Below are 24,667 nucleotides of genomic sequence, written 5' to 3'. Positions count from 1 at the left end.
AAGATTTTTCCTTTAAAAATCTCACAATCTGCTACTATAATTGATAATCTTTTTTCTCACAATTTGCTTCCGCTTGCAGATTTAGCCTCTTTAGATGACACTTATAACGACCCAAAATCACTAATATGGCTTAAGGGCCTTGATTAGTGCACTGGGAGGGCATAATTGGTTTATGTGTGAATTTATGGATTTAATGCATGATAAGCATACTTGTATGATTATATAAATATAAATGTGATTTAAATGTTATACTTGTGAGAACCACATTATAATGTGGGTAAATCTGCAGCAGGCGACTTGAGGCGATCCTAGGGAGCTGGATAGCGGGAAAGTCACAACGGGGCCTAATGTTTGACTTTGGACAAGTCAATGGGTATTTCAGGTATCAGGTGGTTATTTAGATTACCAGGTTATGAAAATAAATAATTGGAGATATATTTGAGGTTAGGAAGTCTAGGTGGGAATATTGAGGAATTTTACCATTTTGCCCTCGGGGACGTTTCCGGTACCCCGAGCCTTGGGATTAACTTAATTGCTTAATGATAGACTTAAGAAGATTTTAGAAAACTGTGGAATATAGCAAACCGACCCTCTCTTCCTTTCTCTCTTTCTCTCCCAAAGAAAAACACAGAAACTTAGTGGTCTTGGCTGGAATTCTAAGAATTGAAGCTGGAGTTTAGAGGATTAGCTCAAGGGTTATCAAAGGAACTTAACCAAGGTTGAGGTAAGCATTGAATTCCATTTTATGTGGTTGAAATTCTGTGTTTTTGGGCATGTTCTAAGAGGTTTTGGGTTTTTTGATTTGAAGATTAAATTGAGGCTGGAACCTTGGAAGTTAGGCAAGAAAGCTCTTGGAGGATTGGTTCTGCAGCTGAGGTAAGCTCTAATTTAAGGTTTAAAGGTTGAGTTATAGTGTTTCCATGGCTGGGTTTTGAGTTCTTGAGTTAGAAAGTTTCAGTGATTGAAGTAGGTTTTTGATGGGTTTCTAGTTTAGTTTTCAGTTGGGTTGTGTTGCTGGAATCTTGTGGGAATTTTTTGGATAATTGAGTTGTGGAATTGGGGTAGTTTTGAGTGAGTTTGCATGAGGTTTGGGAGTCAAAATGGAGGTTTTTCTGGGTTCGAAGGGGTCGGGCCGCGGCATAGTTCTTGGTGAGCCGCGACCCTTCGAAGCTGATGGGTGCTGAGGAAGGAGGGCGGGCCGCGGCATGGTCTGAGTAGGGCCGTGGCCCTTACCTGTTTTTGGGCATTGGGAGGCCTCTAGTTGGGGCCATGTCGCGAAATGGGTGGCTAATGCCGCGACCCTTAAGGAATTTTGGGATTTTGAGATTCTAGGCTTGGAAATTTAACCTAGGGTGCTCGGGATTGAATCTTTTACCATGTTTGGTGAAGTTCAATGTTCCGGAGACTAGAACTTTATCTAGAAGCTCATTTAAGATTGTTGATGGTATCCTTTATCTTGGTTGTGACTAGGTGCTAAGCTAGGGCTCAGGAATCGGATCGCGCTCAAGGAGCATCGCTCATAACTAGTTCACTTGGAAGCCAAAGGTAAGAAAACTGCACCTGGTTGTGTATTTGTAATAGGACTAAGGGTTCCCTAATATGTATGCTTTGAAAAGGATGGTATTATGTCATGTAAATAGTAAACCAACGACCTAAGAGTGTCAAAGGTTACAATTGCGCACAGGGCGCGGCTCGGCCACTGGTAGCCGAGGACAGCTTATTATGCACTGAGCTCGATTTAAGCAGGCCAGAGTCAGTGGGGTAAACAGAGGGTGCGGCCTAAGTTGTCGGTCCTAGTTATTGTGTGATTCGACTGTTATTAATGATTGGTAGTATCGTTGATTCTGATTACATGCTATGTGGTTAATGTGGAATGTTAAGTGTTTGATCATGCTTAATGAATTATACTCTTGTTATGATTGTTGAGATGTGTATTATGTTTTCTTGCTGGGTCTTGGCTCAGGGGTGATATGTGGTGCAGGTAAAGGCAAGTGCAAATGATGGACCCAAAACGGGTATGTTTTAAATATTTATAACTCACAAGCGCACGAATCGTATATGGAATATAGTGTTCGTGTAAGCACGAGATCGAACCCAAAGGAGTTGGCTAAAATCGAAAAGAAAACTATTTTAAACCAAAATTAATAAATTCTAACCTAGTTCCAAAGATTGATAGGATTTTTGTATAATAAAAATAAAATAAAAGATAATAATAAAGAAATTAAAGACAATATATATAACATAAATTAATATTAGAAAGCAAGATGGTAAAATAAGATTATTAAGGATTAGAATCCACAAAATATAAGTTCAATAATATTTATAAGTATATTGATTCCCAAGTTTTAGTGATAGTTAAGATAAATCAAACTATCATTTTCTAAATAGATTTATAATTTTAAGCACAAATTTCTTCCAAAAATATAAGATTTTTCTTCACTTTTCAAAGATATAATTTCAAAGCATTTAGTGTAAATCAATCTAATGAAATAACAAATAAATCAATGAACATTATTTATAAGGAAAAACATGATACTTTTGTTCTAAGCATGGATGTGTACAATTTAATGACACATCTTACACAAAGAATATTATGTTTATGCACTAATGAAGAACAAAGTGCAAATATGTGCTAACAATCCAAAATACATGATATTTAAGATGAAAGAAGATATTTGAAGAAGAAAATTCCATAAACTTTGTTGCACAAAATGGGAAATCAAGATACAAAATAAACACTATCTAGTTACACATTGTTTCATCATCACCTTAATAATCTTAAAGAGATTAGAAACACATAACTAGAATAGCAAATACAAACTAAAAATTACAAACATAAATAGGAAAATTTGGAGGAGAAGCCCCCAAAATTTCCTCTATAAATACATAGAAAATAACCAAAAAGAAGAAAAAGATGAAGAGAATAGAGATGTTTTGAATGTGTAGAAATTATGATATAGTAACCTCCTCTTCCCCCCTAAAACATGACACCCCAAATCCCTTATTTATAGCAAAAAATGAGGTATTAAAATAATCAATTTAAATTAATTAAATTGATTAAATTAATTTAATTAATTATAATATGGCAAATAGAGGTAAATTATAGGGTATAATAATTATGTTTTGAGGTAAAATGTGTAGAAAATGGGGTAAAAAGTTGCATTTTTGAATATAAAGGACAAGAGTACAAATTATGGGCTCAAGAAAAAAATGGCATGCATGGCAAAGTGGCTGGCTGATTTGTGGCAGGTGGGAGCTGTGAGTGAGCTGCAGCAGAAGGCAGAGGAGAAGGCAGGCCCACGGTTTGGGCTTGCAGGTGTCTTCGGCCCAAATGGGCTGCTGGGCGTTGGAGGCAGGGCCGAAGGATGCATTGATGCTGAAGGGTTGAGTGCATATGTGAGGTGCTGAATGTTGTGTTGATGACTGAAGCTTGGGTGACTTTGGTGGACACGTGGCAGCAGTGGGAGAGTTGAAGGTGGAGGCTGATTGCTGCTTGGAGAATGGCTGGGGCAGCTTGCTTCAGGCGTGGCTGGCAAATGAGATGCCTGCTGGGTCGAATTTGGAGAGAAAGCTGAAGGAGCTAGTGGGCTTCGCGTGATGGGCCTGTGGGCAATGCTGAAGAGATTGGGCCTTGTGCCAATTTTTTGTTACTTCCTCTTCAAAAATATCATTTTCCTTTCTTTCTCTTGCTTTTCAATAGCCCGAAAATACAACATATTTCCTATAAAAAAAAAACATAAATTAAATTATAACTAAATATTTTCAATAATCAAATATAACATAAGTTTTATGAAAATATTAATTAAAACTTTATTTATATTTAATATTTAAGTTCAATAATACAACATTTTTTTTACCTCAAATTAAACAACAATAATTCAAATAATTAACCACAACATTTTACAACAAAATAATTATAAAAACACACAAAAGTATATAAAATCATGATAAGACTAATAAATTCAAAATTACTTAAAAACTTAATAAATTATTTAAAAACTCAAGAATTAAGCAACAATTAGCACATAAAAAGTGGTAAAATAACTCTATTTTGTAGAGTTATCAGCAAACTTGCCTCAACTTGCCTCAATTCCTACCAACAACAAAGACAATTAAGTAGATCGAATCTAAAGTAGAGCAAAATCCAATTTCAATTTTTCCTCTTCCTCTCCCTTACTGCGACATATTTAAAATACTTCTAAGAAAAGGAATCAAATTCTCTAGTAATAGTCATAGCTAGCCATATAATATACTTTTTTGACTTTTAAACAACATACTTTTTTCTTTTCTTTCCACTAATATATACTCAATAATAAAAGTTAAACAATATATATATATTAAAATTATTGACTATAATTTAATTAATATATTATACTAATTTAGTAAAATTAAATATTACAGATTAATCCTTGGAGATGGTCTAATAATATAGTAATAATAGGTCGTCCCCACCCTATATATATTACTTGACAACGTAGAATAATATTAATACAAGTTCATAAGAGCAATAATGAGTTGTTTCAGTAGAAATTAACTTGAATTTCTATTTATTATTAAATAATTCATACAAAAATAAAAATTAAGTCAATTAAAAAACTGTACTAAAAACATTTGGGTTCAATTTTGGAAATTAAGAAGGAAAGTTGGCAGGGTGAACAAGGATGGCAAGTGGGTAATGAGACTTGTATTCCTGCTAGCTAGCTGGTATTTAATTAATGACAGACAATTTCCCAACTTCGAATTGGACGACGCGTACACTAACACTTCCAGTCAGAAGAAAACGACACATGAGATGGGAAAAATTAAAGAGGTGGAAGGGAAAAACGACACAGATTTTCTTCTGCTCATAATCGTTGCCATCTGTCATATGGAATTTTTTAATATTAGAAGCCGAGATAAATTTAAACACATTTATATTAATAGTTTCAAAAATACACTAGTAGTAACTAAAGTGTAGAAAAAATTAGTAAGGGAGGGAGGGTTATTAATAGTTTCAAAAATACACTAGTAAAATCAGAATCAGTAACTGGGCCTTGGTTGGACCAAACCATGGGCCTTGACTTACCCCCGTAGTGCTAATACAAGATATAACATTTGTTTTTTGGAAAATGAATAATTCTATAAATTAATTAAGAGGCAAATACTTAATTATTATTATTATTACAATCAATTAATAATTCACATTCAGCAACGTAGACATAGACAGATACTCATTTAGTACAAGACATCTCTTAGTATTAGTTTTGTCAATAAAATACAAAGTGTAACCTTTATGTCATATGAATTGATTTATATTAGTTTAATATTATACATTAGATCAATTAAGTTGATCAGTATGTGGGAAACCTCGATTATAAGTTGTACTGAGTGCTTCTGGATAATTTATTTGGGTGCAGCTCCAATTAAGTTTAGATCAATTTGTTAAAATTATAAAGGGTTGTAGAAAAGAAAGAAAGAAAAAAAAAGTTAATTGAAGCAAGCTACCAAATAATCAAAACAGAGTGTAGTTACCACCCACCCCTGACTTAGTTAAGTTTTTACTAAGTTATTGCAGCTAAACTACCTAAATTCTATAGTTTGTTACATTTAAATATTCAAATTACTTTTTTACAGCAAAATTATACAAATATTTAATTGTAATAAAATAACTAAAAAATTTATAAAAAAATAACCAAGATGAATTTTAAAATTAAAACTAATTTTATTTAATATATCAATAAAATGTGAATGAGTAAAAATGTAAAGGCTATTCTCATTATTAATTTTCAAGCAACTGTTTATGTGTTGTATAGTAGCATCAAGCTATACAAAGCTAGCAGTATAAACACACATATATATATATACATATACATAAACATATAGTGGTATATGCATATGAATAGGATAGAGGTACAACTAATATTACGTTAATTTATGTAGAATTAGGTGAGCACCATATTGTGGCTGAAGGGTAACAACGGTTGCAGGAGCATGAGCATAGGAAGGTGAGAGCTCAAAAGTGAAGCGTTGTAGAATCAAGGCCATGGCCATTTTGGCTTCAGCCAAGGCAAAGTTTTGGCCGATGCAGATGCGAGGCCCCCAGCCGAAGGGCAAGAAGGAAACCTGGCCTTTGGTGGCCTTGGAAACTCCTTCTGCGAACCTCTCCGGCTTGAACTCCTTGGCATCTTCTCCCCACAGCTCGGTATCATGGTGGACAAGGATGGTGGGTAAGGACACTTGTACCCCTGCTGGCCGTGACAAATTTCCAAGCTGTGTTTGCTTGTCAACAGTTCGAACCAGCAAAACTACGGGTGGATAAAGCCTTAGAACTTCGTAAAAAATCATAGTAACCTGCATATGCACGATGCATCCATGGTTGATCATAAGATTATATACACATAGAGAAATTTATTAAGTAGTACATATGTATAAATATAATCCGGGCCATATGTAGGTACAACTTTGAGGCGTGCTAGGCCATCATAGTCCGGAGTAGTGTTATCGCCAAAGACTTGCAAAACCTCATCTCTAGCGCGAGCTTGCCAATGTCCACACGTATTTAAATTTTCAAACGTGAGAATATTAATACATTAAAGATACGAAACTACATTCGTTGACTTTCGAAATTGTATGATATATATGATTGAGGCATTGCTGATTAGTTAAAAAAAGGATATTATTTAATGGCTGACAGCCATTTTGATTCTCCAGCCCTGTGTTATCACTCTTAACATTACAAAATATGCGTATTAGGTTAGACGTGACATTTAGGCACATCTGTCAATTACGTGGTGGTTGGTTGATTATTTGTCTTTATAGGATATATCCAACATGTATGATGTATATAAGTCCAATGATAATGAAAAACAAATGGTTACAAACGAACAACTTTTTCCATCTTTATTTTTTGAGTTAGAGATTATTAGCTCAAAGAGAGATGAAGTTTGAAGTTGAAATACTCTCCAAAGAGATTATTAAACCATGCTACCCCACTCCCAGTCCCCTTCGCAATTACCAACTCTCCTTCCTAGACCAACTACATGGCCATAATCACATATCTTTTGTTATGTTCTTTCCACACAATTCTGAAAGCCAAAGTGTTACTGAAATATCCCACAAGCTTAAGAAATCCTTATCCCATGTCTTAAGCCGGTATTATCCATTAGCCGGACGACTAAAAGATGATGATCTATTTGTCAATTGCAACGACGAGGGCATCCCTTTTTTGGAAGCACAAGTCAATTGTGAGCTGTCGGATGTTGTTCAAAATCCAGATCCCCATGATCTCCACAAGTTCATTCCTTTTGAGCTAGATGATAAGGTTGATATACTACTTGGCATCCAACTCAATATCTTCAGCTGTGGTGGGGTAGCAATTGGTTCTCGTTTTAGTCACAAAATTGAGGACGCTTTATCAACTTTGATGTTCCTCAAATTCTGGGCAGCTGCTACTCGTGGTGGAGGCGATGATGAGGACTCGAATGCGGTTTCACCACAGTTTGTATCTGCCACACATTTTCCACCAAAGGATGTTGAACAAGTCGTTGACGATCCAAAAGTCAATTTCTTGATGAAGAATGTCATAACAAAAAGGTTTGTGTTTGAATCATCTAAACTAGAGGCTCTTAAAGAAAAATTTAGGGACAAAACTAGAATCCCTTCACGTGTGGAGGCCTTGTCTGCTTTCATATATGCTCGGTACATAGCTTCAACTCAAATGGGGTTTTATCTTGATCATGATCATCATAAAAAGCTCTATATTGTTACTCATTCATTTAATCTTCGTTCAAGGATTGACCCTCCACTCCATGATAACTCCTTCGGGAACCTGTCCAGGGTATTTGTTAAAGCTTTAGATGAAATCAATTATGAAGATAAGGATAGTTATGATGGAATTGCGAGGCAAGCGATGAGAGAGCTAATGATTAATGGCAGTGGCAAAGAGCACGTGAAGAATCTGCAAGAGGGTGTTGATCAAGGGTTGAGTTTCTTAAAAGAACATGCTGTGGAATTCGCCAAAGGAGACGTAGTTCCTCTTAACTTCACAAGTTTTTGTAGATTTTCTCTGTATCAGGATTTTGGTTGGGGAAAGCCATCTTGGGTAGGGAAAGTTCCTCTACCGTTCAAGAATTTTATTGTTTTCATGGACACTAAAACGTGTGATGGAATCGAAGTTTATATTGACTTGGAGAAAGATGATATGGCAAGGCTTGAAATCGACGATGAGTTCCTTTCATTTGTCTCAAGTACTTAGCAAGGGGAAAAAAAAGTGAGGCTTTTCTTTAGTTTTTGTTATCAGTAGATGGTTGAATTCTAAAGAAAACATGTGACATTAAAGTATGTTCTTCTTTTTTGTCAAAAAATAAATAAAGTATGTTCTTCTTTTCTTTTTTTAAAAAAAATGATAGTTGTGCGTCACATGTGATGCAAAAAGGGAATTATCATATAGCTCATTAATTTATTGAAATTTTATGAAAAACATCATTAGTTTGTAATTCCATTAGCTTTGATTTCGTCTATCAACTAAAAAAAGTTAATTTATATGACTTGTATAATTTGCTTGATGAGGCCCAATATAATAAAAACATGCATAATAATAAAAAACATAGAAAACTATACATTTATTATCACCAATTTTGAGTGATGACATATATGCTTGAAGAGGCCCTGTATTATAAGAACACGGACAACAGTGGCCGGAGAAACAAGGTTAGTAACAGAAGAATAATGCATATAAGTAGGAAAAAAATTAATATTACCAGATGACAAATCAGAAAGACTAATAATACTAATTATGACTAATAATACTACTACTGCAACAACAACAACAACTGATGATGACGATGTTGTTGAGACCTCCACCATTTCCATTTCCATTTCCACTTCCATTTCTATTTCTGTTTCTAATAATAGTACACCACCTGAGGAAGAGAATAGTAATTTATAGAGTTTAAGAAACACTGCTACTACTGATGTGTCTGTTTGAATTAGTGAGTGATTCTGTTTGTGTGGTTGTGCTTTGGAGAAGAAGAGAAAATCCACATTATTAATTATTAATTTGGTTTAATTAATTTCTTCTGGTCATAATACCAGCAAATTTAGGATTTAAATTCTGAACAATGTTTCCAGATCTCAGAATAGGTGGGTTCGGATTCTTACCTTGATTAACCTCTCGTAAACATTTCTTCGATGCAACCAAGAAATTCGAGAAAACCTCTCGTATCTCCTGCTGCTGCTGTAGATCTTGCAAAGTCGATTTGGGAGAAAGATCAACTCCTTCCTTCTGGAGATCAGCAATGTCTAGGTCCCGCTCAACTTCATTCTCCTCAATACCAGTTTCTTCATCAGAGAAATGAATTGGTTCAATTCCAAGAACTGCAGCCATGGATTTCGTTTTGTGAACATCAGCTGTGGAAACTGGCCCACGTTTTTTCCTCTTCTTCTGAGTCGATTTAAGCTTCCCCTGCACCTTAACCCTTGTCTTCACCATAGCACCAGCCCTCGAGCTGAGAACAGAGAAAGAGAAAGGAGTATCTTCAAAAAAAAGTTAATGTTATTCTCATTATCAATTTTGAAGTAACTTTTTATGTGTTCTATTGTAGTATAGTCATACATATCCACAAAACAATCATTTATATCAACTTCAGGATCGTAGCTTGGAAATGAGAGGGTCAAATGATGACGTGGAGTGATATTTGTTAGAATAAAATAAGCAAAGTTGTCTCTGTGGGGGCAACGTTGAGATTTATTTAAAAAATGGTGGTGCAGTTGCTCATATAGGTATGTTTGGTAGCCCGTATTCTACTGTATTATAATTTTTGTTGTATTATAATAAATTGTATTTATGACATATTTTTATACAGCAGACTTATAAACGTTTGTATTTATAATACTATACATATATATAAATATAAATAGTCATACAAAATATATATAGTTATATGAGTACGACTTAAACATATACATAAACATATAATTTATATTTGTTTATTATATTATTTTTTTCATATGTCTTTTAAAAATATTGTAATATTATGTGATAGAATGTGGAAAATGAATAAGAACTTTCTGAAAATGTATTTCAAATAGCTCACGATCAAAGATGAAGTTTGGTACAAACTATGAGTACGACTCACACCTATACATATTCATAAACATATCCTGTATATGCATATATACAGGATAGAGGTACAACTAATTACGTTAATTTATGTAGAATTAGGTGAGCACCATATTGTGGCTGAAGGGTAACAACGGTTGCAGGAGCATGAGTATAGGAAGGTGAGAGCTCAAAAGTGAAGCGTCGTAGAATCAAGGCCATGGCCATTTTGGCTTCTGCCAAGGCAAAGTTTTGGCCGATGCAAATGCGAGGCCCCCAGCCGAAGGGCAAGAAGGAAACCTGGCCTTTGGTGGCCTTGGAAACTCCTTCTGCGAACCTCTCCGGCTTGAACTCCTTGGCATCTTCTCCCCACAGCTCGGTATCATGGTGGACAAGGATGGTGGGTAATGACACTTGTACCCCTGCTGGCAGTGACAAATTTCCAAGCTGTGTTTGCTTGTCAACAGTTCGAACCAGCAAAACTACGGGTGGATAATGCCTTAGAACTTCGTAAAAAATCATAGTAACCTGCATATGCATGCATGATCGATAAGATTATATACACATGGAGAAATTTAAGTAGTAAACACATATAAATATCCATATGTACGTACAACTTTGAGGCGTGCTAGGCCATCATAGTCCGGAGTAGTGTTATCGCCAAAGACTTGCAAAACCTCATCTCTAGCGCGAGCTTGCCAATGAGGAAACCTACTTAACATGACCATAGTCCAAACGAGTAAGACCGATGTGGTCTCTTGGCCAGCAAAGTAAAACAACTTACATTCCTCAATCACATCTCTAATACTAAGTCCAACGTTGTTGTTGTTCCCATGTGCCTGAATCTCCTTGAGATTGGACTCCATGAGTATGCCTAACAAGTCATCGTTGGGAGCTTCTCCGGCTTTCATTGCAATCTCTCTTTTATTGATCAAGTCCTTCAAAACAGTTCGTACTTGACTGTCGATTTGTTTCATCCTCTTGTTCATCTTTGTTGGCACAAATCTAAAAGAGATCATCGTGAAAAAGAGTTATTTAATTTTGTGTTTTATATATCCAAAATGAAAAGAATAATATATATATATTAATTATGATGTGTACGACCTCCATCCGGGAACATAAACAGATTGCATGGCCTTTACAACAAGTTGAGCTTGCTCTTTCTGGAGTTGGAAAAGGGATCGAGCTTCTTCGTAGCTACTCCCAAAAGCAGTCCGAGAAATGACATCTCCAGTCAAATTTTCAAGGTAAGGCCACACATCTACCTCACAACATTCTTTCGCACTTCCATCCATTAATTGCCCCCATTTCTTCAACATTTCACTGCAGCTTAGATAAAATGCTGGCACCATATCCTGCAGTAACGATGGATCGAGTATATATAGCAGTACTTATTGACTTGTTTCTTGTATAGATATATATGTATGTATATACCTTTAACTTCTCGACGTGGAAAGCCGGATTGATAATTTTCCGATGTTTGGCCCATTTGTGGCCATCATAATCTGCTAGACCCCTAGCTAGAAACTGAAAAAGTCGATTGGAATGTGGTTTTGGGAAATCGCCGATTTTCATAAAAATATCTTTCAAATATTCCGGGTTTGTGATGTTCACTCTTGGTATTGGTCCAATCCACATAAATGAATCTTTACCTGAACATTAATCAATTGATCCACTCTACACGTATTAATTTACAAATCAAAAATCAAAATAGTTACCTATAGATGATACACATGTTTAAATCACACATATTGGTAGCGATTTTGGTTAATTATTTGTTCCTATTAAGTTTTAAACTAATTGGTATGCACCAAATTAATCATCTCCCACTTAAAATTCTCAAAAATACTTTTTTTTTAATCTTAATTAATTAGGCACCTTCTTTCTCATACACTTGATCACTCCAATTAATTTCTATTGAAACTTTATCCTTTGAGTAATTAATATTTTTATATAATAAACAACAAATATTATATATATATATATTAATTAAGGACCTATGTAAATTTTATCCTCCTAGCTTGTTTTGAGTTGAATATAATTTATTTGCAATCAACTGAAAATTTTAGAATATATGAAATCTAGCTGGTAACAAATTATATTCGGCCTGGTTTGGTTTAGTTTATTTTAAGCTATTTTTAGCTTCTAAGATTAAAAAATATTTTTGAGATTATTTGGTTGAAAAAATAAAGTGTTTTTTTTTAATTTAAACGGTTTTTTTTTTGTTGGAGAAACTAAAATTCTTAGCTTTTTTTCAAAATACTTTTTTAATAAACTATTTTTTAAATTACAATAATTTTATTATTCCTAATTTATATATACTCATAAAAGATCTTTTTTAATTAATATCTAAACACTTTAAAAATACATTATAAAAAAATTTCTATAATAGTTATCCAAAAAAAAAAGTCAAAACTTTTACTTATTTTATACTTTTAATTAACTATAAGCAAAATAAAAAATTTTGTCAAACAAAATGTGTAGACTTTTTCGTTTTTCTCTTCGAATATAGTTTGAGGTTTGTATTTGCATTCTACTTTCTTGATATTTATATATGCATATAGACGATCACACATTTATTAAATTTTTATATTTAGTTGACCAACACTTTAATAAATTTGATAATTGTTAGGTTCTTCTACGGGGCATCTTATTTTTGGATAATTTTTAGTACGATTTTTTTTAATGAACGTGCCCATTATAGTTACTTAAAAAGTGCATGTAAATTTTTAAAAAATTCTGAATAATTTATAATACCGAAAACATAATTCATATAAATTACTTTCTAAGCTCATTAAAAAAACAGTTACGAATGTAACAAATTTATTTTTGGTACGATAAATTATTTATAATTTCTAAAAAATTTACAAGATGCTCTAAATAACTATAATGTACATGATCATAAAAAATTAGACAAAAAATTACACACGTATACGGTGATTTATCTAAGTTAATTTCTTAATAATAATAATAATAATAGAGATGTAGAAAGAATATAGAGAAAATAAATTAAATAAGCACCAATTATTTTACCATACATGCAGTGACGTGCAAGCAAGCATTAAATAAAATAAGAAATATATAGTAAAGATTTATTATTAATATATAAAAACAGGACAATTTATTTATAGGGGTTTCACTTTAAATCCTATCGGTAGGGCTCTCAGTGTTCTCGACTAGTGAACAGTTTTCGGCGCGATTTTTTTTATGACCGTGTATATTGTAATTATTTAGAGCATCCTGCAAATTTTCAGAAAATTCCGAATAGTTTACAGTACCTAAAACTAGATTCAAACATGTTGATTTCCACGCGCATAAAAAAAATTAGTCACGCGTGCAGCAATATGTTTAAACCAAGTTTTCGGTACCGTAAACTATTCGGAATTTTCTGAAAATCGCGTTGATGCTCTAAATAGCTACAATATACACGGTCATAAAAAAAATTCGCACCGAAAACTGTTCAAATGTCGAGAACACTGAGAGCCCCACCGATAAAGCTTAAAGTGAAATTCCTATAAGAAAATTCTCCAAAAAAAACATACCATAATTGTTGAGTGTGTGATGGGGAAAAGGTAATATCCGAGGAACGACGTCGTCTGAGAGATTGATGGGTTTGGATCTGGCTTGGCTGATCATTTTAGAGCTCTCTTTCAGGTCTCCGAACAGAAGCCTGTAAGGGTTCCCCCGAAGGCCTTGTTTTCTGAGGCACTTTTCAAGCCTTTTAGGCCTCAACCACACCCAATTCACTACTCTGTAAAACCATGTCACACTAGTTATGACTAATAATACTACTCCAACAACTACAACTGATGATGTTATTGAGACCTCCACCATTTCTATTTCTATTTCTATTTCTATTTAATACTACACCACTTGAGGAAGAGAATATTAATTTATAGAGCGAAAGAAACACTGCTACTACTGGTGTGTCTGTTTGAATTGAAAGTGAGTGATTCTGGTTTTGTGGTTGTGCTTTGGAGAAGAAGAGAAAATCCACATTATTAATTATTAATTTGGTTTAATTAATTTCTTCTGGTCATAATACGTGCCACCTGTCATGCATTGCATGCTGTGGCGTCACAAATCAGAATTGCAACAAATACTTGACTCCTTCCTACGTATCTAACTCTGCTCACTCAAAATTATTCCATATTTTACAGTATCGTCTTTCTCTTTTTCTCCTAATAAAAATCAACGTTACATCTTAGGGGGGCCATTCACATTTCACACACCACGGACCAAAAAAAATTTAATAAAAAATTAAATTTTACTTTTACTTTTACGAGCTATATTATACTTTTATCTATTACATATATATTATATTTCCTATCACTATCAATATCACTCTTTCTCTTTCTTCTTCTACTTCTTCTTCCTCCATCAGATTTTCTCTCATCTTTTTCTTCTTTCTTCCTTGTTACTACTTTTTCTTCTCTCTTCTTCTTCCCCCATCTCCTCCCTGCCCAATCTCGCCCTCCTCAATTCCGATCACCACATCCTCGGTGTGAAAACAACGATGTCGTATTTTCGTTTTATTAATTTTTTGTTAATTTGATTTTTTTATTCCTTAGTTGTTAGTGTATTTTATTATTTTGCAGTTTTTTATGTTTATGTTACTTTTTTTTTTCTATTTTTATATATATTAGTGATATTTTTCATTATGCATGCAATGTGTTTGATGTAATGCTTGAATGATTTAGATATATTTTTTAGTGTTAGTTTTTATAATTATTTTGGTTTTTATTTTTTATTTTATTAAGTATTATTTTAGGATTTGTGTTGGGTTCTTTCAGTGTTTAGGTTGTGTTGGGTGTTGTTTTTTACTGTTTGTCTGGCAAGAAGATAAACAAGTATCTAAAAGTCTTGGATGATAATCCTAAATTTGCACAAAACCTCATTGATTTTTACAATAATTGATTGTTTTCTTAAGTTAGGTAAAATGAGATAAATATGTGATTGATATATATTTTTGAATCATGTGTTTTAACAAATTACTTTTTGGATTCTGTATTTTGTAAAATAATTCAAATAAACCCCTAAATTTGATTTCGAACCAATTTTTTTAAACTAAAATCACAAACAAATCATCAAACTAATAACTCATAAAAAAAACACAACTATTCTGTCGAACAACTGTGTTATTATTTTCAATTTTTTGTTCATCAAGATCAGGTATAGAGGTTTATTTGAACCATTTTTTTAAACAGTACATATTTCAAACAGATAATGAGACAAAATTCAGGGTGTAAAAAAGTATAAACTATCTCTACATATAAATATATATTAGTTAAAATCACGTGTAACATGTTAACCTATTAGATATGTAAAAATTATTTATTTTCTTTTGCTAAATAAATATGTTGCAGTGGACAAAAATAAATATACATAGAAAATCATATATTTTATTTTTAAAAGTCTAATTGAAGATAATGAATAATATATCTTTGTAAATAATATATTATGTGATTTCAAAAATATATTGACAAGAAGAAATCATTCAAAATAGAGAAATATAAGGAAAAATAAATGAATTCACAATATAAATATTAGTATGACAAATATATTTAGAAGAAGAGGTCACCCAAAAGAATAAGAGAGTAAGCTAATTACGCGGTGGCTATGTGACAAAAAAATTAAAATAAAAAGTTATTTATTTAATTCAAATAATAAGATATATATTATTTTATGATAAATATATTCTAAAAAGGTTTATGTATTTTTAGACCATGTGTTTTGTTTTATTATCTGTTTGGACCCTGTGTTTTGACAAATTACTTTTTAGATCCTGTGTTTTCTAAAATAGTTCAAATAAACCTCTAAACTCGATTTTGATCAAAAAAATTTGAACTAAAATTATAAATAATTTATCAAACTAACAACCCAGAACAAAAATATAATCATTCTGCCTAAGAACTGTGTTGTTAAATTTAATTTTTTATTCATCAAAATCAGGTTTAGGGGCTTATTTAAACTATTTTACAAAACACAAGGTCCAAAAAATAATTTGTCAAAATCCAAAATCCAAATAAGTAATGAGACAAAACATAAAGTCTAAAAAAATATAAACATTTCTAAAAATAAAATAAAATAAAGATTTATCTATTAAATTTTTTTTTTTTTTTTGTGCTATAGGTGTTAAGAAATGAGACGTTATAAAGTAAATAACTAAGAGACAAAACAATATAGGTGTTAAGAAATGAGACGTTATAAAGTAAATAAGTAAGAGACAAAACAAAATAAAACAAAAAAGATTAATAATTAAAATACAGATAAAGACAAAATACATAATGAAAATAGACAAGTGAAAAGGATGACAAATAAGACCACTTCTGCATTGATTTTGATGGTGTCCTATATGCCTCAACTTTGAATAGAAATTGACATAAATTTTATCCTCACTCTAAAGCATGCATCTTTATTAGTTATCCAGGTGGTATGAAAATTTATATTTTACTAAATATTCGCACTCAATAAATTTTTCATTCTCGTGATGTTATCTTCCATGAGAAGATTTTTTCTTTAAAAAACTCATAATATGCTACCATAATTGATAATATGTTTTCTCACAATTTGCTTCCGCTTGCAGATTTGGCCTCTTTAGATGACACTACACGACCTCATGATACCAAGCTTTCATCACAACCAATTGTTGCTTCTTCAAAACAAGCTACAGCCGAGACACCAATACCAGCTGATACTTCAAAAGATGCAACAGTCAAGACACAACAAGATCATGCTGAAGTAATACAAATTTCTAAATCGAGCAGACCTCTTCTTCGCCCAAAATATTTAGAAAATTATACTTGAGCATTTGATAATGTCACTCCACATCTCACCCCATTTCAAATTTTCTATGCTATGACTGGCTCAATCCTTCATTCAAGGCAGTTGTTCTTACGGCTCATAGTCTTGCGGAACCCACCAACTTCAAAACAGCCAGCCAATCCTCTGAATGGCAGCAATCAATGAATGTTGAGTTAGATGCTCTTGAAAGGAATAAACATGGCAAGTTGTCTCTTTACCTCCTAGTCAACACACCATAGGAAGCAAATGGATTTATCAAATCAAATAAAAATCCAATGGCGCAATAGAAAGATACAAAGCACGGTTAGTTGCAAAGGGTTATACTCAAAAACAAGGCATTGATTACCTTGATACATTTGCTCCCGTTGCTAAATTCAATACATTAAAATTATTATTAGTTATTTCAGCCATAAAGAAATGGACTTTGCACAAATTTTATATCGATAATGCCTTCCTACATGGTGATTTAAATGAAAATGTTTACATGAAACTTCCTAAAGGATATATTCCTCAAGGACATCTTCCTCCTAATGTTGTTTGCAAATTAACCAAAAGTTTATATGGTTTAAAACAAGCCTCTAGACAATGATATAGTAAACTTAGTACATATCTCATAAACAATGGTTTTTCACAATCAAAATCTAATCGTTCATTGTTCATTCGAAGAAGCCCTCGTTAATGAATTTCTGGAACGCTGGGAACAGTGACCAGAAGAAAGGAAGGGTTTTGAGACTAGGAAGAAATAAGAAGATGAGAAAATGAGAAAATTTTCAAATGAACAGGTAGCCCATGCGAAAGGTGGCCAACCCTTTTTTATACGTAGAAGGCCGGAGGAGGAGGGCCGTTGGATCACCTTGATGTAGGATATGAGGATCACTACTTGAAAGACGAAACGACGGCCGAATATAGGCTAGGCCATTTAATGCGGTTCTCGGAAGACGGACCATCACCAACCACGATGCTCCACGTATTCGACACCAGCATAATGGGCGGAATGTGAAGAGTCTGCAGAGAAGCCTAAAAGCCCCCACTGTGGCCCCAGGTGACGTCGTGTGCCACGAGCAGGGGCTTGGGGGGAAAATGTACGCCCTAAATATCCACGGGCTATTAGCGAGCTGAGAAATGGCATAATTATACCAGCCAGGCAGATGCCACGTACCCGGAGCTGGTTGCTGGGTCCTACCTTTTTAGCTCGAGGTAACCAAAGGCTTATATGAGATTACTGTCGGGTTAGAAGTATCGACACCACGAGCTGAGAGTACATCAAGCCCGAGGTGCGAGCTCGACTTGGCACCTCTGACTCCTTGTAAAGTCAACCACGCAATGTAAACGTGCATATATCAGATATCACGTGTCTGATCCATCTCTGAATTCTCGGATACACAGGATAAACGTGTGTGTTCAGGCACCCACGACTGGGTTGGACCGTGCGGCCCATTATCCCCCTTATCTATTGATTAGATGATAACTCTACACAATAGAGTTATTTTACCACTTTTTATGTGTTAATTGTTGCTTAGTTCTTGAGTTTTTAATTGATTTATTAAGTTTTAAAGTAATTTTTAATTTATGGGGTTTATTTTGATTTTATATATTTTTGTGTGTTTTTATAGTTATTTTGTTGTGAAATGTTGTAGTTTAATTTGTGGTAAAAAAATGTTGTATTATTGAGCTTAAGTGTTAAATATAAATTAAGTTATAATTAATATTTTCAAAGAATGAGCTTAATTTATTTTATAGTTGAAAATATTTTATTATGATTTATTTTGTAGGGATTTTTATTGTATTTTCGTGTTTGAAAAAATGATAAAAAGCTGAAAAAGAAGTGAAAGATGTCATTTTTTGAAACACCTTCAGCAAGGCCCAAGGAAGCCCATCAACAAGGCCCAACCTCTCCATGCCTCCTTATCTCATAGATGCATCAACTTACATTCAGCACTCCACCAGCCACGTTGACTCCACATGTCAGCACAACATATCACATATGCTTTTCCTTCAGCATATTGCATATAGCATCAACGCATCAACCTGAATCCCTTTTCATCAGCAACGCCAGCTTCAGCAGTCAAATGCCACTTTCTTTCAGCATGTGCTTCCAACGCCAGCCTTCCTGAAGCACCACCGAAGCATCCAAGGCCCAACATCAACAAACCAAGCCCAAATCAGGCCCAATCACTTGATACACTCCAAGTGCTGCATTCCTCCACCATAGCCACCAAAAGACCAAAAAAAAAAGTCACATTTTTCTTCCTAATGTTTTTTCTTTCACTCAAATATCAATTCACTCTTCCCTATTTTTCTTACCTAAATAAACATTCCTAATTTATTTTTTTTACCCTAGCTTTTCACTAATATTTTACCCCACCAAACATTCCATATTTCCAATACTCTTACACTTACTCTATTTATCCTACCACTTCCCAACACAATTAAATTAATCAATTTATTTATTTTAACTTGATTAATTTAATCTCCATATTTTGCCTATAAATAGAGTATTGTAAGACCATTTGGGGGGCTCTTCTTCTTCATATTTTTCAACCTCTTCTACACATTTTTCTCTCTTCTTTTCACTAGTTTCTCTCTACCATTTTCATTTTTTGAAGAGCATGTCAAGTATGTTATTTTGTAATTTTTATCTAGTTATGAGCTTCTAATCTTTTTCAAAGGTTATTAAGATGATGATGAAGCAAAATGTAACTAGATAGTATTTTTTATTGTATGTTGATTTCCCATTTGTGTAACATTGTTTATGGATTTTTCTATCAATGATATGCATTTTTCATCTATTATTGAGTGTTAAAGCATATTACACTTAGTTCTTCATTATGCAAAAAAAAAAATGATATTCTTTGATTAAATGTTTTTCATTAAATTGTTCACATCTAATTCTTAGAGCATAAGTATCATATTTTGCCTAAACATAATCTCTTTGATTTTTTGTAGTTTCATTAGGTTGTAACACAACTAATGCTTAGAAATTATATCTTATAAAAGTGAAGAAAAGTCCTACCTTTTTGAAAGAGTAACTTGTGCTTGAATAGAAAATATATTTTGAAAAAATATATAGTGTGATTTATTTCAACTATATTAAAACTTGGGAATCAATATACTTATAAATACTATTGAACTTGCATTTTGTGGATTCTAAAATCTTAATAATCTTATTTTATATATCTCATTTGAAAACAATTTTTCTATTTAATCTTAAATCTTTTTATTACTTGTGTTTTATTTTTCTAAAACAAAATCTCATCAAATATTTGGAACTAGGTTAGAATATTATTGCTTTGTTTGAAATAGTTTCTTTTGATGTTAGTCAACTCCCATGGGTTCGACCTCGTACTTACATGAACATTATATTCCGAAACGATTCGTGCACTTGCGAGTTTAAATTTTAAAACACCCTCTTTTGGGATCAACATTAGACCACACTTCATTGTCAGGTTTTAGGAATTAATCATGAATGTCACAAAAGTGACATGATGTGTAAGAAGATCACGGGATGACCTCCCTTGCCAACCCCCAGGTGCCCTCTCCTTATAAATATAGAGACCCTAGAAGTTGCGAGGGGTTGGATTCTAATCTAAAAAGAAATACCCTGAAAAGAATATCATAAAGATATCAATAATAGTGGCTGGTGGACTAGAAGGATTTTAACATTTGAACCACCTAAAAAAGTATTCGTGTTATCATTTTATTTTGAGATCATTCATCTATTACGGTTCATTTTCAGCACTAATCCCTCTCCTTATTCTCTTAATTATCTGTTGCCGAAGAACCGCGTCAACGGTAATAATTATATTATTAGTTTTTAAAAACATTAATAATTTATTATGAGGAAAAATTATATGTGTTATTGAATGGGCTTGGGTGTCATATTTACCAATAGATTATTTATTAGTTGACTTCATTTGGGTGCTAAATATTTGTAATTAATTTCAATTACCATATATTTAGATTTTTTTTATTAACTTGCTGTATAGATGCAAATTCCCCTAAATTAAATACTTAAATTACTCTTTTACAGCCCTATACAAATAGTTAAAAATTGATATTAAATTATAAATAAAAAATTATAAAAAATATCCTGGATGAATTTTAAAATTGAAAAATAATTTTATTTAATGTATCAATAAAACGTGAATGAGTAAAAAAGTGAATGTTATTCTTATTATCAATTTTGTAGTAACTTTTTATGTGTTCTATTGTAGTATAGTCATACATATGCACAAAACAATCTTTTATATCAACTCCAGGATCATAGCTTGGAAATGAGCTTATCAGGTGATAGGGTCAAATGATGACGTGGAGTGATATTTGTTAGAATAAAATAAGCAAAGTTTTGCTATACTATTTTTTTTCTCTTTTTTTCATTATAGTGAGATTTATTTTTAAAAAATGGTGGTGCAATTGCTCATATAGGTATGTTTGGTAGCCCGTATTCTACTGTATTATACACTACTACAAAAAAGAGTTTTTAGGACACTTTTTTAGGACACTCACATATATGCGAGCCCTAAAAACAACTTCTGGATTTTTTAGGACTCGCATCGCGAGTCCTTAAATAATATCTTTTAGGACTCACATCGCGAGTCCTAAAATCTCATAATAATAATAATAATAATAATAATAATAATAATAATAATAATAATAAGAAACTTCATCTTCTTCATCGAGTTCCTAAAGGGAACAAGGGTTGGGCTGTTCTTGGAGAAACCATAGAGTTCATTGCTTCTGGTTACACATCTCAACCTGTCAGCTTCATGGAAAAACGCAGATCTCAGTAAGCTTATTATTATCACTATTAATTAATTAATTATATGAAGTTTATATATGAAAAAATAAAAATAACTCTTTTCGATCTATTTTTATTTTATTTCATTTATTAATAAGAAAACGTGCTTTGGTCTTTTGGATACCTACATATTTTCTATTGACCCTTATTTTCTTCTTCTCAGCTTGAGCTATACAGGTATTAAGAGAAGAGGGAATTTTTCTGGTTTTCGTTGAGGGAGGCGAAGAAAACAAGGTATTCCATGGTTTATTTGATTTATACCAAATGAAATGATATGATTTAGTTTCTGATATGTATATTATATATATTAGTTTGTGATATATATGCGTTTTATATCTCATGCTTCTACCTTGTCAATCTCACTCGTAACCCTTGCTTTTTTTCTTTGTTTTTTCAAAGCTCACATATATATGCGTTTTATATTAGTTTCTGATATGTATAATTCTCATCGTGTGAATTGGTGTGTATGTTTTTTTTACACATGGTTAGTTATTTTAAAAGCTATGCCCACTTTCAAAATCAGTAGGGGTATGTAAATATTTCAATTATTTTACTGTTTTGTGACTATAAAGGTGGTTCTGATTGATTATTTAGTGTATAATTAGGGAATGTGAAGATGATAGAAAACTGATTTAAAGTAGGCAATGTAGTTTATTTGTTTGGGCAATGGTTGTAGTTTGTGAAATCAAGTTTGTGTTTTTGTTCATTTTAAGGGAGCATGTTTGATGTGAAATAAATTTGGAGGTAAGTTAAAATTTTCTTTATTGATGGTAGGTTATTATGGATAAAAAGAAGTTAAGCAAAATATTATTGGCATTGATTTCACACGAGGCTGAAATGAAAGTATTTAAACACGAACTTGCTTCTATAAGGCATGATGTTTTAGAGTTACTTCATAATTCGTTAAGAGACGTTGAAGATGAGATTATGTTAGACAAATTGGTTGAGGAAGCTATGCGGATAATGATGAAGGTGGAAAGTTGGAACGTTGGTTTAAATAATCCTTTCTCTCAATCGAAGGTGAATGTTGCAGATAAATTATTGGGAAGCATTTCTTCCGATACTATGAATGTTTTGATTGGAGATCTGGATTTTCAGCTGAGTGGTGAAGGTGCTACTAATGTTGACAGTGCTGGAGTTGACTTGCATCCAGGTGGGTTTGTTGATAGAAACTTTGTAGAGGATGAGGGGTTGTTTCATAATATGGGTCCAGTTGATAATTTGGAAATTGAAGGACAGGATATTTGGTTAGTTTCGTTGAATGGGAAAAACGGAGAGGATGACACGCAATTTAATAGTTCAGATGAAGTTATATTGTCAAATGCATGTGCCAACTTCGACTCAGGTGATTTGAAGCTGAAGCTTCATTCTGGGGATGAATACCATTTAAATATTTTGAAAGTTGATGAGGTAGATGTAAAAGAAAATGTGAGCGATGAATGTTACACAATGGTTACGCCAAGGAATTTGGTTGAGGTAGAAGTTGCGGGTGGAGATATTGATGTTGTAGGAGATTTGGTAGATGCGGCCGTGAATAATAATTTGGCTAAGGCAACATTTCAAGAGGAACAATTGGAAAAGTGTAGTCCTTGTATGTGTATAGAAAATCGTATGTCTACTGAGGAAATATTTGATAGTAATTTAGTGAATACGGGTGTTGAATTAGGTGACTTTTGTACGCATCTTGATGGAATCACGAATATGTTGACCTTCGGGAAGAGAAGATCCAACACTAGATTTTCCAGTGTGGAGGATGAAATAAGATGGCACTTCAAAGATGAGATGGAGTTGGTCCTTCAATACGGTGGTTCTGGATTTGATTGTCATATGTTCGATGTGAGAGACAATGAAATTGGATTCTTTAATGCGCCAGTGAGTTTCTATTTATTGTACTTTGAATTTTATTAATTATGTTATTTTGTAGTAAAGTGAGTATTTTGATATTGTGCATATGTGAATGAGATGTTATGTTAATTATTTGTATGTTTTAACAGCCGCTTCTAGGTTCTTTATTCCCAGCAAGGATAATTAATCGTGGGGTGTGGGGAGATCTGGAAGATTTACATGACTGGGAGAAAGTTATTGTGAATTATGTTCTTGACCCAACTTTGTCGGCCAAGTAAATTTTATATAGGTTTTTCTGTATAGAACCCTCATTTGTAATGTTTTTATCAAACGTTATAATTGTTTTATAAATATTTTGTACAGTGAGATTGTATTTCTTGGGGATAAAGTGATTGGGAGGAGGGCGGACTTTCTAACATTGAATGCACATCAACTGGTTAGCGCTAGAGTAAGTTTAATGGTGTGAAAGTTTTTTTTTAGTTAGTTATATTCCATTATTTTTTAGTAATGTATTAATTTTGGTGACCAATATTTGTTTCAGGTTGTAAATTGTTTAGTGGAGATTTTATCAGCAGAGGAGGTTCATGGACGTGGTAAGAGGAGAAGGTGTTGGTGGATTCCGACAGTGTTATCGGTGAGTTTTATTTGGTTTTAATAAGTAATATAATATAATGTTGTTGTCTTACTAGTGAGTTGTATTATGTGTGATGTTTTTAACAGTACCAAATAACAAATGTTGGAGTAATTTCAATTGTTTTTAGTGTGACGCCCCACGTCACTATGGCTGCTTTCTGGAATGACGACTGGCCCTACAAACCAAGACAAGTCTTTCCAGCGTGCTTTGTCCTCACTCGCACACTTCCTGGGAAAACTTCCCAGGAGGTCACCCATCCCTAGATTACTCCAGGCCAAGCACGCTTAACCATGGAGTTCTCAAGTGATGGGCTACCGAAAAGAAGATGCACCTTCTTGATATAGGTAGTACCTATCAATCCATTTAAGCCCTCTTCAACTGTGTAGTCCCATACCTACACAGTCTTAGAATCATTACACTTGACCTTCCCCAGGCGGTGTGGGATTGTACAGCTTACCCGGTCTTTCCCCTTACGGATCACGGGATTTTGACTGTCACAATCTAGTTG

At 33.2% G+C, this 24,667-nt stretch overlaps 4 protein-coding genes and 1 long non-coding RNA gene across 7 annotated transcripts; 3 read left to right on the top strand and 2 right to left on the bottom strand.

Annotated features, from left to right (window-relative positions):
- Window positions 1-320: 320 nt before the first annotated feature.
- Window positions 321-1,921, top strand: LOC133798771 (uncharacterized). The gene is made up of 3 exons (XR_009875995.1): window positions 321-724; window positions 809-876; window positions 1,471-1,921. It is a non-coding gene; the product is annotated as an uncharacterized LOC133798771 (long non-coding RNA).
- Window positions 1,922-5,728: 3,807 nt separating this feature from the next.
- LOC133794065 (cytochrome P450 72A397-like) lies at window positions 5,729-14,005 on the bottom strand. Of its 2 annotated transcripts, none has more exons than XM_062231239.1 (5): window positions 13,621-14,005; window positions 11,513-11,730; window positions 11,183-11,433; window positions 10,693-11,083; window positions 5,729-6,330 (listed from the first exon to the last, which is right to left on the bottom strand). In XM_062231239.1, the coding sequence occupies exons 1-5, from the start codon at window positions 13,910-13,912 to the stop codon at window positions 5,902-5,904; spliced, it is 1,581 nt and encodes a 526-aa protein (XP_062087223.1). In that variant the 5' UTR covers window positions 13,913-14,005; the 3' UTR covers window positions 5,729-5,901. The 2 variants fall into 2 exon arrangements, with proteins under 2 accessions (XP_062087223.1, XP_062087222.1); XM_062231238.1 differs by lacking the exon at window positions 5,729-6,330 and adding an exon at window positions 10,034-10,606 and having other exon boundaries at window positions 13,621-13,973.
- Window positions 6,902-8,482, top strand: LOC133794066 (vinorine synthase-like). Of its 2 annotated transcripts, none has more exons than XM_062231241.1 (2): window positions 6,902-7,572; window positions 7,816-8,482. In XM_062231241.1, exons 1-2 carry the CDS (start codon window positions 6,917-6,919, stop codon window positions 8,231-8,233), a joined length of 1,074 nt encoding a protein of 357 aa, XP_062087225.1. In that variant the 5' UTR covers window positions 6,902-6,916; the 3' UTR covers window positions 8,234-8,482. The 2 variants fall into 2 exon arrangements, with proteins under 2 accessions (XP_062087225.1, XP_062087224.1); XM_062231240.1 differs by having other exon boundaries at window positions 6,917-7,677.
- On the bottom strand, window positions 8,556-9,795 carry LOC133794067 (uncharacterized). The gene is made up of 2 exons (XM_062231242.1): window positions 9,139-9,795; window positions 8,556-8,900 (listed from the first exon to the last, which is right to left on the bottom strand). Exons 1-2 carry the CDS (start codon window positions 9,467-9,469, stop codon window positions 8,593-8,595), a joined length of 639 nt encoding a protein of 212 aa, XP_062087226.1. The 5' UTR covers window positions 9,470-9,795; the 3' UTR covers window positions 8,556-8,592.
- Window positions 14,006-23,350: 9,345 nt separating the features above from the next.
- Window positions 23,351-24,261, top strand: LOC133798770 (uncharacterized). The gene is made up of 4 exons (XM_062237245.1): window positions 23,351-23,552; window positions 23,675-23,799; window positions 23,889-23,973; window positions 24,067-24,261. The coding sequence occupies exons 1-4, from the start codon at window positions 23,382-23,384 to the stop codon at window positions 24,178-24,180; spliced, it is 495 nt and encodes a 164-aa protein (XP_062093229.1). The 5' UTR covers window positions 23,351-23,381; the 3' UTR covers window positions 24,181-24,261.
- Window positions 24,262-24,667: the final 406 nt, after the last annotated feature.

This window comes from Humulus lupulus, chromosome 8 (genome assembly GCF_963169125.1).
Source record: "Humulus lupulus chromosome 8, drHumLupu1.1, whole genome shotgun sequence".
Classification (NCBI taxonomy): domain Eukaryota; kingdom Viridiplantae; phylum Streptophyta; class Magnoliopsida; order Rosales; family Cannabaceae; genus Humulus; species Humulus lupulus.
The sequence above is the reverse complement of the archived record's forward strand: the minus strand, read 5'-3'. Positions and strand labels throughout refer to the sequence as shown.

Bases quoted from the DNA above. Each gene is read 5' to 3' on its own strand.
- LOC133794066 (XM_062231240.1), top strand. From the start codon at position 6,917: ATGAAGTTTGAAGTTGAAATACTCTCCAAAGAGATTATTAAACCATGC. The intron at 7,678-7,815 runs GTACATAGCTTC...GAACCTGTCCAG, and splicing joins TCTGCTTTCATATATGCTCG to GGTATTTGTTAAAGCTTTAG.
- LOC133798770 (XM_062237245.1), top strand. From the start codon at position 23,382: ATGTTGACCTTCGGGAAGAGAAGATCCAACACTAGATTTTCCAGTGTG. The intron at 23,553-23,674 runs GTGAGTTTCTAT...ATGTTTTAACAG, and splicing joins TTGGATTCTTTAATGCGCCA to CCGCTTCTAGGTTCTTTATT. The intron at 23,974-24,066 runs GTAAGTTTAATG...TATTTGTTTCAG, and splicing joins ATCAACTGGTTAGCGCTAGA to GTTGTAAATTGTTTAGTGGA.
- LOC133794067 (XM_062231242.1), bottom strand. From the start codon at position 9,469: ATGGTGAAGACAAGGGTTAAGGTGCAGGGGAAGCTTAAATCGACTCAG. The intron at 8,901-9,138 runs GTAAGAATCCGA...TCTCTTCCTCAG, and splicing joins TTTACGAGAGGTTAATCAAG to GTGGTGTACTATTATTAGAA.
- LOC133794065 (XM_062231239.1), bottom strand. From the start codon at position 13,912: ATGGTGGAGGTCTCAATAACATCATCAGTTGTAGTTGTTGGAGTAGTA. The intron at 11,731-13,620 runs GTATGTTTTTTT...ATTAATGTTCAG, and splicing joins TCACACACTCAACAATTATG to GTAAAGATTCATTTATGTGG. The intron at 11,084-11,182 runs GTCGTACACATC...GATCTCTTTTAG, and splicing joins GTTTATGTTCCCGGATGGAG to ATTTGTGCCAACAAAGATGA.